The sequence below is a fragment of the Styela clava genome, chromosome 2 (assembly GCF_964204865.1).
Source record: "Styela clava chromosome 2, kaStyClav1.hap1.2, whole genome shotgun sequence".
In the NCBI taxonomy this organism is placed as follows: Eukaryota; Metazoa; Chordata; class Ascidiacea; order Stolidobranchia; family Styelidae; genus Styela; species Styela clava.
Genome location: NC_135251.1, coordinates 2966583 through 2986382, shown reverse-complemented (window position 1 = coordinate 2986382; position 19800 = coordinate 2966583). Strand labels below are relative to the sequence as shown.

The 19800-nt window shown below is 35.0% G+C and overlaps 2 protein-coding genes across 2 annotated transcripts in view; both read left to right on the top strand.

The window, feature by feature from the left end:
• Positions 1-19800, top strand: part of LOC120335799 (carnitine O-palmitoyltransferase 1, liver isoform-like) — a 96184-nt gene that overhangs the window by 51686 nt on the left and 24698 nt on the right. The window lies entirely within an intron of this gene.
• Positions 3232-9182, top strand: LOC144419953 (uncharacterized). The gene is made up of 7 exons (XM_078110227.1): positions 3232-3269; positions 3371-3453; positions 4581-4745; positions 6516-7304; positions 7575-7687; positions 7940-8036; positions 8237-9182. The coding sequence occupies exons 1-7, from the start codon at positions 3232-3234 to the stop codon at positions 8251-8253; spliced, it is 1302 nt and encodes a 433-aa protein (XP_077966353.1). The 3' UTR covers positions 8254-9182.

Genomic DNA, 19800 nt, shown 5'->3' with positions numbered 1-19800 from the left:
TTGTAGTCTCTATTTTTACATTGACTTGCGCCTCTGGATTTACTAGACCGTACTTAAACGTTCTCCTCACTGACATGCGATTCCCATTCTATTTTATTTTAAGCTGTATATGTACGTCACACTGATTGAAGCACTATTAACGCTATAAATCTTTCGACATAATTTACAATGGAAGGAGTAATTCTGATATCATAAATGTTTGTATGTCCCATTGTATTTTAGTAAATTCAAATGAGACAGGCCAATTATGCCTTTGGGACATGAATTAATCATGCCTTTTCACAACAAACCTTGTGACAAACTTTAACTTTTAATCTTTTGTATAGAATCAATAAATTACTTTCCAAAACAACCTTTGACTTCTGGCACCCGGCTAGGTATTTAATGTCACAAGAGCTTGTCTGATTATGAAATTACAATTTTGACTCTGTTGCACTGAGTTAACAATGATTTTTCAATTTTGTTTAATGATCACAAATGTTAGCGATTTGTGAAATACAATTGATTTCACCACAAAAAATGCTACACAACGAAAACATTGAATTTTGATAACTATTGTTTCTCCCTTGATGAAAACTCCCAACTTCTAGCACCAGGCTGTATTCAATGTTACAATGCATTTCTGTGTAATATGAATTATATGGGTTTGGCAAAACTATGATGAATATGACTGTTATGTATTTTATCCATATCTGACTTTTCTTTGTATTTGTTTATTTTAACAGATTGATCGGTTGAATCTGGATGAAGATCGAACTGCAAACCATGAAGATATTGTTGCAGTTGCTAATCTGCTTCCTAATGTTACAAAGGAGTTATCATTGCTAGGATGGAAAATTGCAGATGAAGATAAAGAAATATTGCAGAATCAATTGAATGAAATTGGATCTGAGGTTTGAAATTCTTTCTGCGATAATCTAAATATAAAATATGGGTCAGACATAAAATCAACGATTTGCGTAAAAACTGAAATAAACTGCAAGTTTAAATTGTTCCAGCTGAACTGAACACTTCAAAGTTTCACCGAAGTGTATGTTATTTATATTAAAATATATTGTCATCGCAGTCAATGTAATTGTGTTGTACATATTCAATATTTGCTATTTTTTAATTAGGTTTATTTGTGTTTTGATAAAAAGAACAATTTCATAGTACATTTTTTCAGTTTCCAAAATTTATCATTCATCTTGCTCTACTGCATAGATGATTAATTTTAATTTCTTTATCAAATGAAACTAATAATTTTACAATACCAAGGTTTTGTATCAAGATTCATTTGTGTTTCTGTTTTGCCAAGCAAAAGTCTGAATTTGAAATGAATTTACAAATTTTTCACAATAATTCCTATTTTAATGAATTGCCAATTGTAGACTGTCAGTTTAGGGATTTATCAAAGATAAGAAAAAGTATGCAAATTTTGATAGTTTTTCAATAAATGGAAGATTTCTTAATAAAATAAGCAGCACTTTTATATAGTATGGTTTTATGGGAAAATTCGTTTAAATATTGTTCTGCGTCCTTAGTGCTAATCTTGTATAAAAACTTTATTCATTACAGGTACTAGAAATTCAGTTGGATATACAACTGTTGGATAGAACAACACTCAAAAGTCAAAGGAAGTCAGCAAATGCTACAACTAATGTTTTTTCTAAACAACTTCCAACCACAACTCCAAAAGCAGAATTTGGTAAGTTATAAATATGTTGTTTAAATTGAGTGGTGCTATGGTGTGATGAGTACGTAATGGTCATCAAGTATTTTAGTTATGGTCATCAAGTATTTTTCATTTTTTGGGGGATTTAATGGTAAATGAATATATTTTCATTGCCGCTGAATCTGGCATATCCTTCAACAGAATCTTGCAACATGTTATATAGCCTATTGTGATTCTTCAAACAGATTTTATATTTTAATTGTTTAATATAAATATGGAAATATTGAACAAATTTTCAGTCTGATATGATTGAATACAAATCTGGGATATTCAAAATTAATTTCATGGGAAAATATAAATTGTCTCCAAGTTGTTACATTGGGTTGCAGTGCATTGTTATGAATGGACGCTTGGCATACCAATCTGATTATTTTGCTCGGTTCACAGTTTCGGATCTTGGGGATAATTAGGTGCGAGAGATTTGCTGAATTTCATGTCGTCAAATAGTGGTTCATGTACCCACTGGTTGATTGAGATTCCTCCATCATCAAGTCCATGCATCTGAAACAAATAACTAGCTAATTAATCCAATTCCCAAACATGCACTGGTAACCGGAGGAGAGGCCATGGTTCACTGTATAAGCCGCATTATTGATTTGCCTATTTTTTTCGAGTAAAATAGGAAATTCTATCATAGTTTCTGATAAACGATGTTAGATAGCTCAAAACAGAGTCTTAAGTAGTATCATCGTTTTTTGATAATTATTTATTATTCTTTCACAGGATCACCTTATGACAGTTTTGAGAATACTGGAGAAAATGTGGAGACTTTTCAAGAAGTAGGAAACCCCAGGTTAGATATAACAGTACTTTGTATGATATATAATGCTCACCTATATTTCAATTGTCAAAGATAGTGATTGCCTAGTGCAGCGGTTCCCAAACTTTATGTTCGTACGGCGCTAAATTATCAGGGAAAAAATCGTGGTACACGTACATAAAACTTGTTGCCTTTGGATAAAACTGAATTTTGTAATCGTTATTGTGCATTTTATGATTTTTAAAGTTTGTCAATATGTGCGCCTGAAGAAAAGGGAATGCCATTAAAAACATTCAAACTTATTTATTTACTGAGAGGTGTGCGGCAGTTGCTCTGAACACCTCTTTTCAAAGCAAGATGTTATACTTGTTATGCACATGCATTTCTCTCTCATATCCAATCGTAACCGGTATTTTGTTTTGATTGACACCACTGCTGAAAACCCACCTTTGCAGAGATAGGAGGTTGCACTTGTGGCCATTTGAAACAAAATTCATATGAGTCATTAAAATCTGATGTCAAATTGACAAATTGCTCAACTTTGCTTGTTGATAAGCATATATATTCATATACACATCATTTAAAATGAGAAATATTAAAACATTTATAATAAACACAATATGTAAAAAATTCAATCATATATCAGCTATGTTTAACACAATTTTGTTAATTTTCACGTCATGGGAACCTCTGGCCTAGTGGTTAAAGTGTTGAACTTATTATCTATCACAGGTTAGAAATCTTTGATTTAAAGCCCATGCCCACCAGCTTATCTGGTGCACAATCTTTAACGCTGTGGGTGAGGGGAGAAGGGTTTTGAAATCGAGTAATAGGGGCTGTTATTCTAACCAATGAAAAAAAATTAATACATTTGCATTCTCCAATTTTATCTTCAGACGTGAACTCCCACTGTCTGAAGAAGAAGCAGAACAATCAGATAAAGAAGTAAATGAACAACTTGCAAAGCCAACTCAGCATAGTAAGTCAGTCAGTCTTAATAGAATCAGATGGCGTTGGGCTGAGCTAAATGCTTGTAATTATGAGAAAGTGCTGAATCATTGAGATGTTGGAATAATACAGGGGGTGTGCAACATTTTTTGCTGGTGGGTCATATAACCAACTTTAGACATCTAGCTAGGCCAGACAGAAAAATTTAGTTTTTCCATAAACATTAAAAATTGAAAAAATTCCACAATAAAGAATAAAAGAATATGTAACAGTTTAGTGGGACATTGGAAACTTCAAGTTCTCGCATAGTTTGTTAAGATCAGCTTTGTCAGAACTTTCAACATAAACAGTCGGGATTTTATTCTTGGGGAGGGGGATTTGAATGCTGAAAAGGGCCACACTGAATAGCTTGATGGAACGGTTTATGGCCCGCGAGCCACCTGTTGCACACCCCTGAAATAATTGAATCTGTCCTCAACCAAATTTTCACACAAATAGTAAGGTTTGGCAAATCAACTGCCAAACTGGACAAATATACCTCCACTTCAGGTTGGAGAAGATATCAAATCCAGCTCCAAACTACAAGGAAATCAAATTTTGATTATAATTAATTGCCGTTTGCATGCCTTTTTAATACACTGTTAGGAACGCTTGGTCCACTCCATACTTTTGAGTTTCAGTAAAAAATTCATAAAAGTCTAAAATTACCGTATTACCCAGATAATTTAACATTCCAACTTCCACTCCTGACTTTGAGTTTGAAAATACCATTTCAGCTCCAATTCCAATGAAAACATTTTATCCTGCTTTTAGCATATATCGCTAACTGAGTCTTAAATTTCCTAATAGTTGCACATGAATCTTTGTATTTGGCTTTTGCTTGAAAAAGTCACTCACAGTTGTTTTATTATAGGCCTGCTTTATTGATTCAAAATATCTGAATTGCTACTCACTACTATTTTATATTTGTATGAATTGCCCAGAAATAATTTTAAGTTCACAGGTTATATTGAAAATGTTTTTTATTGAAGTATGCTAAGGCGAAATATTCATTTATAGCTTTGCCGCAAATTGAAAATGTTTCGTCTCAAAGAAGTGGATCCGACATTCTCTTGACTTGGAATGAAGTATCTGACAGAAACGTTCTATACAACATAGAAATCTTCTGTGATGATGTGAAACTTGGAGAGACTCACACTACAGAGGTTCCTCAGTATAGAATGAAGTCACCTACACTTGATAAAAAATATCGTTTTCAAGTCTGGGCCAAAGATGAATTGGGAAACTCTGGCATCAAAACACAGTCAAAGAATGTTATCAAATGTAAGTTATGTCCATTAATTATTAAGTGAAGTGGCAATCTCATAATTCAACTTGTTTCTTGTTTTAATAATTTTAACGGTAAGTGTATCTTATTGGTGCAATTTGGGTTAGACAATGTTGTTTCAATACCATATTGATCGGTCTTCTGTGGGCCTTGGTAGCAATGTTGGGGGAACGAAAGTAACTCACTCATTCGAACTTGAATAACAGCCATAGCAACTTACTTAGGACTCAAAAAAAAATTTGGGCAAGTATTTGGAATAGCAAAAAATCAATTAAATATGAATTGCCATACATATCAATGCTGTATATTTTTAATGAGAAGGCTTATTGGCATAAAATCAGTGGTTCCAAATAACATTTTTTCGAAATGAAAATGATTTACATCCGTTGACCAAGGCACAGTGTTTTTATTCTACCATTTGTGGTAGTTCAAGTTTGTTCACTAACGTTCGACTGCACTATGTCAAACTGTTATGTGAAATAATGGCACCCCCGAGGTATGTGAACCAAGATACACCGGAACGTTGTATGTGTACCAGGTTAGGGTTAGGCCATATTTTTATTAGACAATTTTCTTTTTTTTATTTCTATTATGAGTCTGGGGACTAGCCAAGTGACTCCCACAGTATTTGTACCTGGAATTATGGCCTAATCCTAACCTGGTACACATATTGAGTTCGGGGTCTAGTCAAGTGACACCTGCAGTATTTGTACCTGGAATTATAGCCTAATCCTAACCTGGTACGGATACTGAGTTCTGGGACTAGCCAAGTGACTCCCACAGTATTTGTACCTGAAATTATGGCCTGATCTTAACCTGGTACACATATTGAGTTCGGGGTCTAGCCAAGTGACTTCCACAGTATTCGTACCTGGAATTATGGCCCTATCCTAACCTGGTACACATATTGAGTTCTGGGACTAGCCAAGTGACTACCGTAGTATTTGTACCTGGAATTATAGCCTAATCCTGACCTGGTACACATATTGAGTTCGGCGACTAACCAAGTGACTCCTGCAGTATTTGTACCTGAAATTATGGCCTAATTCTAACCTGGTACACATACTACATTACGGTGTCCGCCATCTTGGTCATGCTTCGAGAGTACTCAAAAAATTTATGCAGAAACCACTATTTTACTGGCTCCGAAACACCATCCTCTTCCTTTGAATGTAATTAATGAAAATATATTGTGCTCTGGTCATACAAGCAGTCCAAATTTATGGAACCTAATCATATTTCTATTTCTGAATGTGGATACGTTGTTCCATACCTGATTGACCTGGGAAAAAAACAATTGAAAATTCAAACTCCACAGGGAATTGCTCTAATAACTTATGTTAACAAATATTATGTCGCATTCCCAGTGCTAGCAAGCCTTTTCTGTATTTTGCCTTCTATACGCCAAATGTTCAAATGACAGTGAAACTAGAGCTGAGCCTGCTGTGATTTATGTCAAGGTTCCCATTTCCTGCTCAGCTACTTTTTGCATTTAATTTCAGTAATTAGCAATCCCACTATTTTGTAGGCAATGACATCCTTTTCCTAATGGGCTTCCTGCATCTGAAACAAATTACTGGCTAACTATTCTCATAGCCGACATGGACTGGTGATCGAACAAGGGCGGTGTTTGCCATGTGATTGAAACGTCTTGTCCCTTTCCCCAGGATATATATAGATATGCTAATGACATTGGAAGGGTTCTTTAGATAACTTTGGAACCATCTCATTTTTTGTTGCATTATAAAACAAATCTATTTTTTTAGCGGAAAATGTTGAAGTTGCCGGCGGCACCATGAGACTAAATGAATGCAACGTCACGTTTCCTAGTGGAACTTTCAACAAACAAACAAAGGTCTGGATGTCAGTTGGAATAGACAATTCAATATGCCCCAAAGAATACATTGGTATCACACCAGTTTTCGATATCAGTGCAGATTCGGAATTCCTCAAAGATGCAATCGTGCAAATCAAGTCATGGTGTGTCGGTCTGGAAAAAGACAAAATTGACATATTACATTTCTCAAGTAAAACTGACTGGGACATTATTATTCCTGATCGAATCACAGAGGATAACAGCATAGAATTTCGATGTAGAAAGTTTAGTCTATTCACTGTCGCCATCAAGTGGTTAAAATGGCTAATTGGCAAACAACAGGTCATTGTGGATAACTGTCTCTATATTTCAAACAAAAATGAATTTCATTTCACATTTTATAATAAATGTGAGACTGCTGAAACCAGCATCAGATCACATTACAGAGAACTAGGGGCACAGCTTGCTTCAATTTGGTTCAATCCAGTTGCTTTGAAAACTAATGACAGACTTCACTTAGATTTACAAATTATTAGAGGACGAGAAAACCTACGATTTGATCACCGTCACAGAGAATTCATTTGTGATCAAATATTTCTAACAGCCGAGAGATCTAAACTCACATTTTTTCTCAATCCCAAACTGCCAAAATACCCCGAAAGAGTTATCAAATGCGAAGTTACGATAAATCACATTTTACATGATTCGCAAAAGTTTTCTTTTCCTTTAGAACTAAAAGGTGAGTTATACTTCTACCAGCCCTATATAATATGTGTTTTATTACTGGGGACGTTTCAGTTATGACTCTGGTCCTAGTGAGATTATATGCTTTAGTTAATTTGGTAACACATTGTTCAAGTCATTATTATTCAACTCGATACAGGTTATCTACTGTTAAAAAGAGGCATTTTAGTTTTTTTTTGCTTTGTTCATGTTGCACAATCGATACAAATTCCCAAACCTTTTCAAACCAAGTCAAAAATTAGTAATGTCAGTCGTCTATGTTTAGATGAAAATAAGCCAGCACCCCCACCTTTCGTTTTCCATGGAGATTTTAATGTGGGCGGAGATGTAGATATGATGGGCCAAGGAAATGAACATTGTCAACAACATTTACAAGATGTAAGTAAATACAATAAATATACGATAATGTTATTTGTGAAACATTAGCTGACGAAACTTCCCATTTAAACACACCAACCCGAGACTGAACCTCTCTTTACCACCTAATTCAGTTTTTACTCAAAATTCGAATGGAAGTAATGTTAATGTTGAAATTATTCGCTTCAACTATTTTAAAGTGATTTGAAAATTTGATGCAAACATTGATACAAAAATATTACACTGACAGTTACTATTGGCTATTTTATTTAGGCACGAAATGAACAGAGAGCAGCAGATGAGAACATTGGTATAAACAGAGCCCGTGAACCAGAATTGGCTTTCAATGAACCGCTCGTGGAGGAGGAAGGTTTGTTTCAGAATCTAATGTTGTGTTAGAGCTGGGTCATCTAGGCATTGTGTCAAATAGCTTGTGCTGAGGTGACTTTTGCAAGCACAATTGGGCATTTTTGAAAAACTTCACCTTACAATCCACATCCAAAGTAGATTCAATAAATACTGCAGTAAGTTTGTTCAATTTTGTTAATTAAATTATTTTCCCTTTTTCAGAATTGGATCTTTGTTGAACAACCTTTCAAACCAACAGATAATACAAAAGTGGAAGTAGAAAGATTGTATGAGGAAGAGTCATGCAGTGAATTCAACTCCCTTATCCTTACTATTGTATATATAGATTTTCTTCATAACTCTACATATTTCCCAAAATTATAAAAAAAAAATTTAAAAAAAGTGCAATGTATAAAAAGGACGTAAAAAAAATCTTAAATATAAAAAAAAATTAAAATCAACAAAAATTAAAAAAAATTCAATGGTCACTCAGAAATAAAAGAGACTGATCTATGAGCGAAGTTAAGAATGATCACTGAAGTGACAAAACCTCCGGAGACTTGTATAGAATCACTCATTGGCATATACCGATTGGCATGGGACATGACAGAAGTAGTCCAAGTAGAATCTCACAGAATATTGAATTTTATTTTAATTATCAAGCCTAAAATTTTTTTATTTTTCATTGAGTTACATTGTCATTATCCAATTTTCATATATCAGTTGCTGATATTTATCAATGTAAAGTTTATACATATTTAAATATATTATCATTGATTACAAAATAATATAAAACCACAGTTTTTGCATTTGGTTTATTATCCCCTCATCTCTTAGGTAATAATTCTTAAAAAAATTTGGTAATTGTGTGATATCTCCAGCCTAATATATTTACAGCTTATTAATGGTCCTTGGCCTTTCTTTATTTTTCAACTGTCTAATAATCAAAAAGTTTACAGTCTAGTTGTGTGGCTATCATATTTTCATTTTCGTATTTTGTTTCTCCTTGATTAGAACTTTTGACTATGACATTATAAATAGAACACATGTTTATTGGGTTGTCTCGATTCGTGTCATTGTTTTCCCGATAATAATTTATAGCTAGTGCATAATTTTGATTGCTCGATTATTGCAGCAGTCAGTAGAATTGGGAAATTTCCCATCAGTTGGTGTTTGACTTGGTGTTAATGTAATCTTTAGTAAATTCACTATATCTAGTAAGTGATATTCAGTTGGATAATTTGTACGGTACTTACCATCATCACATATATTTCCATTTTTTAAACCAGCTCTGGTTCCTCGTGGCCTCACTTCCCCAGTAAAACTGTGTATTATCTTCATCTCATAATTTGTTGTCGTTCGATATTTATTTCACTGGTTGGAAAAAAATAAACTTGACTTGACTTTTACTTAGTGATGAGATAAATGTTACAACTTCTATTGTATGTATTGATATTGCCTAATTTTATTTAACCTTATCGTAACTCGTCTTAAAAAGCTATTGTTCGAATTTTTGTTGTGAAATGCATCTGTTTTTGGTCTTATGTTTTTCAATTATTGTCAACTACTGAAATCTACAATTTATGTGTATATTTTGGAACATTTCTGAGATGATTAAATATTGTGATTTGTCGGCATTTTTTACGACTGTTATATTAAATTAATTCCAACTCTGGCTCCATCTAGTGGTTAGACATTATGTTCCTAACCGAAGAGAGCAGAATGGTAGCTGAGGACTCTGCCAGAGTCCAAAGTAACTTTGCCCCTAATCTATGTGAAGTAAAAACATAGGGTGTATTATAAATTCTAGTTATATTATAATAGTAATACATGTAGATTGTAGAATATTACAATGACATGCAATGCTCATTGTAAATTTCCTTTTTGTATATGTCAGCTTTTTAAATTTTCATGCATTGCAATCAGCATTTCTTGCTACATGATTGACAACACTGTACATAATCTTGCTGTATTGGAATGAAATAACAATTGGATGAATAATTCAACTTATCCAATCCTCAATCCACCCTAATGAATATAGGTTTTCTATATAACCGTGTGTGTTTTCATATGTTTTAAAACGTGAAAAAAAATTAAAAATAGTCATAAAATAGAAATAAAAAAATTTTCATGTTTAAAAAAAAATAAAAAATAGCAAAAAAAAAATAAAAAAACAGTAATAAAAATTAAAAAAAATTCATGTATTCCCTAAATTTTATATTATAGAAAAAAAATTAAAAACAACTAAAAAAAATCAAAAATTAAGGAGGAGGCTGATATATGAGTGGAAATATGAGGGTCCATTGAAGCCCCAAAACCTACTGAGACCATGAGACATTATAGTGTAAAATTACATGCCAGTGAATACTGATTGGTGTGAGACTTAAAGTACTCACAGGCAGAGCTCATGGAGTAGCCTATTAGCTTTCGTTTTGATTCTTTTGCTGAACAAAAATAATTCTTGTTTTTATTTCATTGAATTACTTCATTATTAAACTATATTGAATCAAAGGGTTTCCGATATTAACCAATGTCATATTATGTTTATATTTCTTTCAGATCTCAAACTGGGGTCTGCGAGGGATAATTGGGTAGGGTGGGTGTGTCTGAACAGCTGTTTGTTTTAGCGTTATAGACTAACGTTGTTCTTGGCGCTGTTGTGTCATTTAGTTCTTTGAATTTCACTTACTTATTGGACACGAAACGAAAGGGCCTTATGGATATCTTAGTATTTTTCTTATTCTTGTAGGGAAAAAATAGTCTTTAACTACAGGATCAATTGCTAAAAAATTTTCTACAGCTAAGGATTGTTCAAAAATTTATGTGGTCTCTGTGAAATTCGTATTTATCTTTTCTGTGTGATGACGTCATTAAAATAAAATATTTGCATCATGTCTTTGTTCCATGACCGCATTTCAGCGATCACACTAAGGTTAATAGGCATCATTTAGTTGCAATAAATCAGTAACACAATTTGCGTTGCAATTTGAGGAGTGGCAGCTGATGCGAATGTTTTCCAAATAGCTATATGCTATGTTCTGTATTGTGTTTTAGGTTGGAAATTATGGGGGTCCACAATTGCCCCAGAGAGGTGTAAGGGGTCCGTAGGCATAGTAACTTTGAGAACAACTTTCTTAGATGGATAATTTTATGAAGCTAAATTTGCAGTTTATGTGCAATGTCTCAAACCTGATGCTACAGCTCATTATTGAAAGCAATCTAGTCGAGATACAGACTAGTCGAGTCGTTATTGTTTCTAATTTTTGTCTTTTGATTGGGATTTTTGAGTATGACTTTGTGGATAAAACACCCATTATAAGTGGTTATTTTCATACAAATCTGCTTTTCAAATCAGTCTCATTGTTTGTACTGTATAGAGCAGGGTGGTCCAAGATTGTCGGCTCCGGGGGCCACAAAATTATTTTTGCATTGTTCGCGGGCCACAATAATGCCAAGAATATAGGTAAACAGTGCAATACAAATCAAACATTTTATTGTGCAAACACATTGATCATTATTTGGCATTTATCAAGCTAAAACATGTAAAAACTTACTAAAACCTGCAATAGCCTTCTTCAGCTTTCTTTTCAAACTCATGTTTACGAAATAACTTATAAATAACTGCAGATTCATTAATTACCGAATGTAAGCTAACAGGAGGGTAAATACTGAATTTTCTGACAAATAGGCAGCATTTTTTCTAATACTGTTTAGGGTGGTTGCAAAAAACACACGGCATGAATTATATTGTTGGGCCATAACGTTGATATTTAGTTATTAGGCATAGCCAACCTAGGCTAATAAAATTCGCAATCGATTTTTAGTTTATTATAATGCCAAAATTGTTAGCATATATTTCTGACCAAGAAGATTAAAAAAAAATTTAGACTGCCAAGCACATCATTCAACTTCGCTAGTTGCCTCAGCCGATTATAACACTAATCAATTCAGCGACATTAGTGATGTAACAATATGTCCGAAAAAATTTCTGGTTAATTTTATATGAAAACAACACCAAATGCGATTCTTTGACTACTTTCCGAATGTGACGCGGGCCACAGATTATGAAGCTGCGGGCCACATGTGGCCCGTGGGCCTTGGTTTAAACCACCCGGGTATAGAGTGAGTAGTACCGGTAACTGATGATGAAAATTCCTTTTTGAAATTCTCAGTGATTCCTGTATTTAAATGCCTAACTTTTGCTGGATATGTTATTTTAATTATTGTAAAAGTGAAATATTTCAAAAAAGAGCTTATAACTCTATGATACAAAATGAAAGGACCAACTCAACACTTTCGCCTGCATAATCTAACAGGTCTTCAGTCAAAAACGTTTATGAATTTTATTTTACTTTTAATTCTGCGTTATTCCGAAGCTTTGGATCCTTTGGGAACTCATGAAAAGATCGGTCAGATTGTTTCACAGACGTTACAGAGCACCCGCATACGACGCAGTACCATATTCAATTATTCCATCGTCTTATAGCTGTAATAGGCCTATGCTGATTATTGAGTCGAAATAAACTTATACTAGTCTCGTAGTAGCCAGTCTTTGAAAGAAAGTAAACAGAAGAACCCGATACCCCAATCTACGTTTGTGCATGGACTGTTATGATACGAATACACGTCTCACATTTTAAAATTCATTTGAAAGGCTTGGCGGTGTGGCGCATCGTGCTAAGCGTTAGGAATACGCTCGCCACCTCATCTCTGATTACTCTTCGTAGGTTCGCATCGCATGCAGGGATAATCATGTGCGAGAGGATTGCTGGACTCCTCGCCACCGTAGGGTGGTTCACGTAACCGCTGGTCGGTTACGGCTTCCTCCACCATCATGTCCATGCTTCCGAAAACAAATAACTAACTAATCCGATACCAACCTGGACTGGTAACTGGACGAGAGGCCGTGGTTCGCCATATGATTGAGTCGTCTTATCGGTTTTCCTCTCCCCCGGGATAAATATGTAAATTCTATCCTAAGGTACTGTAATTGCCCGATTTTACATCGTTTCTTTGTTTTATTGTGTTCTTTTGACTGTTTTTAGTGGACGGGCTCGTACTTGTACGTTTATAACTTTTTTATTAAGTTATGCCCGTCCTCCAGATCGTCTGTGTTTTGTTTGTCCGTTTGTTGTTGTTTTGTTCCTATCAGAGTGATTAAAATAAAATTGATTGGTTGATTGAGAGTTATGCACCTTTCCCCGACCTTTGACCCCGGAATATTCTTACTATACTTTACCATTGCAATATTCTCGAGGGTATTTTAAGAGGATTAAGGAAGATTGCTGGACTCCTCGCCGTCGTTGGGTGGTTCACGTAACCGCTGGTCGGTTACGGCTTCCTCCACCACCAAGTCCATGCTTCCGAAAACAAACAATATAACTAATCCCATACCCGACTTGGAATGGTAACCGGACGAGAGGCCGTGGTTCGCCATATAGATAAGCCGTCTTATCGGCTTTCTTCTCCCCCGGGATAAATATGTAAATCCTATCCTATCCTAAGAGTGCTTTTGTGTGTTGGCGCCCGTAAAATGGGGTATGTGTTTCAAACCATCATTATGATTCATCGCATACAACGATCTGTTTTTAAAAATACTGGTAAAGAATTTCAGGCTAGTCTATCACAGCATTTTCTACACTTATTTTTTTTACTGCAATTAAATTAAAACTCCTAGAAAGACAGAGTGACCATTAAAATATCTGATTTATATTTAAGATTCCGAAACACAACTGAAAACTAACGAATAGAGTTTAAAAACGCAAAAACGAGGTAGTGTTTACAACCACGCTTGAAAATCTGTCCGAGTGAGAAAAGTGTCTGAGCGGATGCGAAATGGGGGCATTGTTACGTCAGTTTGTGCATCTTGCTGATTGGCCAATGTCACGAAGTAAACAAGGTAGTCGATGCTCGGGGAAAGGTCCATGTTCAGTGGGACTTGTCCGTAACGCTCCGCTGCACACAACTTGACCCCGCCTATTATCAACAGCTCAGCTGTTCTGAGTGCAGCTGCATTCGCAGCTGACTTCGCCGGTTTAAAGCGCGACCTTGCGTTGGCCAGTTTTATTTGCTATACCTGTATACTCTGTTTATTAAAGGCGGTTAAAGTTGGTAGAATAAGAAGCTTCTTTAGTAGTTACTTCTGGGAGGATGGTAGAAAGACAGTTCAAAAGTTTGCACATATCTGCAGTACAGAAATAGTCTACGTGTAATATTTTGAGCCTTAGTGGAACCCTGGAAGGTTTAGGAAATTTTTGAATTTCAAGGTTTTACTTCAGTGTGTTGTCATTGGTTTTTATATACTCGTTATTTCACGTTTCTGAGATAATATAGGGATATTTGAAATTCAAACAAACTGCAATTCACGACACCGGCTGTCGAGCTGTGGCTTTCATAGCGAAATGCTGTTTAATAAATTTCATAGTTGCGTGTAGCTTGCCTCTCTTTGCAAGTAAAAGATAAAATTTTCAAATCAAACATCTTCCCCCTTTTGCTAGCTGCGCCGCTGCCGGCACGTATATATATACGGTATATGGTAATTTTTTTCAAATCTAGATACTGTATATTCATACTGAATTATACTACACCCATTTCTAATTTTCCATTTTTCATTGTTTCTCAGTATATCATAATGGATGTTTCATCTATAGCAGACGCAACAAATAACTTGATAGTATATCTGGCAACAATCATAGAGATTGCTCATTATACTCTGGTAATTTACGGAGTACGGAATGACTGGGGTGAGTTGATCATATATAGACAGTTTTTTACGTTTCAAAAAATGTGGTTTCGACCAGTGGCGGGATTCCAATTTTTTGTCAGCCGGTTCCATCACACAAATATCATATTTTTCAGCCAGTTCTGTTACAAAAAGTCATGTTTTTTTCAGTAATGTCAACCGGTCCGCAGATCTCATAAAATTCCGTGAGACGGTTCTATAGAACCGGTGCGAACCGGTTGAATCCCACTACTGGTTCCGACCCGCAGACTCAGAAGGATGTCTTGATGCTTTCTAAAGGCCTATTCTCTATCAGTAGTTGATACCTCCTAAATAATTATACTTTGGGTAGAACATAGAATCCCAAATGAATCTATTGCATGCTTTTTAACTGAGATATACTCTAGTGTAGGGGTTCTCAAACTTGTAGTGTTATGGAACCTGGGAAGTAGTTGACTAGTTAGTACAGAGCCCCACAATTAGCTTCAAAAAATAAAAACACAAGTGTTATTTGCCAATTATTGTTTCTGAATAAATTAAAATTACCTCATTTAATGACTCCGCTTGTAATATTTTATTGATGACGTTATAGCTTTTTGGACAGTCACAAAATGAGCCAATTCAGTATTTTAATAAGTAAGTGAATAGCTCGGAAAGCCCCCAAGTTTCAATCACAGAGCCCTTTAAAAAAATTATTTTAAATTTAGATGTCAACAAGGCAAGGAAACAGCCAGTTGCTACATGGTTGATGTCGATAGCTTGTTGCTACGGTGGAGGGATGATCATAAGTGTTTGTGTAGGAAAACCTGCTCTGACTCCTCTATCCAATAATCAGGTATGGATTTGTTTTATTGTTAAGCTCAGGGGTGTGCAATCTGCGGTCTGTGGCCAAATGCGGCCCACAAGGAAAAATAATGCGGCCTGCAATTTTATAGTTGTTAAATCTAGTATGTGAGAGTAATTTCCATCACTTTGCATTGCAAAGTCTATACCTGAGGCCAATTTATTATCTATGACCTTACAATGCCCTAACAGCTAGGTTGTGCGAAGCGAACAACGCATGTCATAAGATCAATAGCCAATATTTTTATGGCTACTGGAAACCTCTGTTAAAATATTGGTGTGGCCTGCGGTTTCACCCACTTATTTGTACCTCTTGTATTGAAAGCTGCACATCCCTGAATAGTTATTCTGAGTGAAAAAGCATATGCTATGCTTTCCAAACTGGTATGAGGCCTTCCGGCGGTTAAATTTAAAATTCAGAGTCTCGTACGGCCAAGATCGCTATGGCGACCAATTTAGTCGTAATTTCGACCCCTGTTCTAACCTTGCGGAACCGTAGTGTTCTGTGGAACACAGTTTGAGAAACGCTGCAGTAGGCTGTGCTAAACCGGAAAGATTTCAATCACTCGTAAATTTGTAGATCCTTACGTATCGATAGGTATTGGTGGCAATATAGCATATGATAGCCTGGACATATAAATAAATATTAATTTTTAATTTCAGTCAGTTCTCATGATGACAATAGTATGGTGGCACATCTTCTACTCTCCCAAAGATGTCATTTATAATTTGTTGTCATGGAAACCAGCGATGTTAGTGATTGTTCTGGGAAAAGAAATGATTCGAACAAGAAAAATTATAAAAGGTTTGCTATTAATTTCTTTACACTTTCTGATATTTGATGTTTGTGAAAAATTTGCATCAAACTTCGCAATTCCAGCCGTTTAGGAATGATTTTCATATTTATATCAGGGGAAAGGAATGTTGATAAGACAGCTAAATAATATGAGGTACCTTCGCCTCTACTTCAGTTACAAGTCTGTGTTGAGTATGGTGTAAGTTAGCCAGTCATCTGTTTCAGATTTCAGGACAAATTTAATTTGTAAGAACTTTATTACATGACACATGGAAATACGCTGTGCTTGTTTTTCATCTGTAGTCTCGGTTCTTAATTAAGGCCAGCATATATTTAAGCATTGATACATGTGCTGCGAGCTGGTATGAATGCCAAGCGTTGCTCTCATGTTATTCCAAACAACGTTTTTGTAATTCAGGTATTTCTGAAGGTATTGTTCACTTCAAAAAATAATTTTGTTCCGCTACGATTCTCACACGACAACCCTTTATTTCGCTGTGCTCATCTCCACGTATGTGCAATTATTAGAATTCTACTCTCTTGTTATTTCAAACAATTATTTTCATAATTTAGGAATGAAACTCGGTCTTGGAGCTTTCCCTGACTCTCTCTTGATCTGTACTATTCTTGGAATGTTTGGAGCCTGCGGAGGGGGGTTCGTCAAAAATGCTGCAACGTTTGTGAGGAAACAATGGAATCATGAAACCGTGAAATCTATTCATTTGGCGACGTGAGTATTGATTTGTTACAAATCGAGACATAAAAATTATGGTGATTATTACGGTAGTTAGTGACTGGGCTGTGGAGTTTCAATTTATTGCAAACTTCTGACACATTCGAGCAGGAGTAAAGATTTTGAAGTCTTTAGAGCAGACAGACAATCAAGTTTACAATTCCAAAAGAGTTTAAATATAGATTTCACCATGAAACAAAATTCAATGTTTTGACTCCAATTTCTAAATATCACTGAAATAACAAAAGTTAATAAGATGCTATGAGCTAGCGCTACTAAAATTTGTGGTAACTCTGGCTCCATTTAACATGGTAGGCTTTGCTCCATGGCTCCGACTCCAGCCCTGATAGTGACATTCATACATTTTCTAAAATGAAAGAACCTGTTGTTAGTGAGCTTGATACCTAAGGGAACCCGTTCTAAAATTCTGACTTGCTCTTTGGGAATGTGAAATGGTTTTCTAAGATGAGGGAACCAGTTTGACACAAAAGAGAACCTGTTCTTACAATTTTGAATTTAATTACTAGCAATTTACCATAATATCCTATTTTTTTCAGAGTAACAAAGCTCAGCCTCCTGTTCTCTCTACTTTACAATCTACAACTTCTAGGAATCCTGCCGATCTCATTCAACACTGTTGTTCTTCTACAACTAACTGTGATGTTCCTGATATCGGTAAGACATAATAGATTATAGGCAATTAGCCCATGATTTAATATGGCCTGCTGAACTTGAGTGAAATAGTTTAACACTTTGTGTTTTTACCTTTTTGCGTTCTAATACGGCCAGGCCAATTGGATACTCCCGTAATGTGTACCAGGTTAAGGGTTAGGCCGAAATTTGATTTCCTTATTTTAGTTCTATTACGAATTCAGGGACTGTTTGTGCTTGCCAAGCCCATAGGTTTCATTCCCTTCACACAACTTGATGTAAAGTGGGCGAACAAAATTAGTTATCTCCATATTGGTACACATACTTCTGGAGCGCCTCAAGTTGTAATGTCATTATCACAGTTTAAGAATGTATATATACGCAAGAATTCAAATATATCGGTATCTTAATTTCTCATACAAGTATCAGCCCCTTGTGCCCATTTTCTCTCCTAGTCTACAAATATCCTTTGGCTTCTAATTTTGGACCCTGGCCAATCAACTTCGGGAACCAATGTAATAGATAACATATTTTGAACTCTTTCATGATAAAATTATAACATGCAAAACCGAAATTCAGGAATGTTTACAAAACTTTAAACTAGGTTTGAATATAAGCACTACATGTTTATTCAGCATGCTTTCGAACTGTAATTATTCTCTACAGCAGGCCTGCCTAATGTCTTTTATGGTTGCGGTTCACTTTAACAAGGGAAAGTTTTTTGTGGGTTGTAAACTCAAATACCAACCAAGTTTTGATTTACCTTGGAAATAAAATAGTTTATTTACATAAATTTAATCGAATCTAAAAATACTGAGTAGAGCAGACGAAATATTTGAATATCGTATTGATATTAAAACATTAGAGCTGCAGTTTACTATTCGAATATCTGGTAACACATCACCTGGGCATGTCACTGAAACAAATTCTTCCTGCCTTGTATTTGTACACAGGGTCCCATGCCATGTCAATTTACCCCCTCCCATTAAACAAAAAATTACAAACTTATTTATAGCGCTGACCTTGGAATTCCCTGCAGGATTCGAACCTATGAACTCACGCAGGTTAATCAGAGGTTAGATAGCAGGCATTCAAGTCCTATGACACGTTTAGACCAACTCTACATATAAGAAGTTTAACAAATTCTCGTTATTTCAGGCTTCTTCCAAGTTTGGCGTCAACTTTGATCCGTTCCATCGAGTTGAGAAGATAATCACAAGTTGTGTGATAGATTATTCTGCGTATGGGGGAGCTGAAGAAGAAAAATCCCCTCGGAAAAAACCCGGGGAGGAAAAATCCCCTGAAAAGAAAAAAGATTCTTTGAAAAAGAAAGAATAAGTCCATAGGTTTTCAAATTTAATTTACTTTCTGTAATACATCGGATTATCTGTTTAATTTAAATCAGGGTATTTTTTCCGATATTGAAACTTGTATTTCCCTCTTTCAACGTTAATTTTAACAGTTTTTATAATTTTGTATTACAAATCCCCACGCATTGCATTAATGCAATTTATGATTGTGTGACTGTATTATAAATATTAAATTATATATTATTATAACGCAGCTAAAGTTTTAACATAGTCTTCCCTTTCTCAATGGTAATTTTGTTAATTTATTTCATTTTTTAAAACAAATATTTTTTATTTAAATGAGTTTAAATTGAACAATCCAATAATTCTCCTGGTATTGTCTTATGGGGTTCAGCATCAAAACCGCGCTGTCAGGACTATATCAAATGTGCCGTTGCGAACTAGACTTAGTCCACTATTTTGAAACTGAATGACTTACCGTATTTATTCAATTATAACGCGCACTCGTGTATAACGCGCACCTTTAAATTTTGAATGAAAATTGGTATAAAATTCTTTTTTTTATTTTTTCTCTACTAACTACTGGTAAGCACATAAGGTAACAACTCACAGCATTAACAAAAATTTATTAAAAGCACACAGTAATTCAAAACTCTTCAAAATCGGATTCAGTCTCTGATTCACCAAACAACTGTTCGATTTCTGTTTGGGTTATGTTTAAATCAGTTTCTG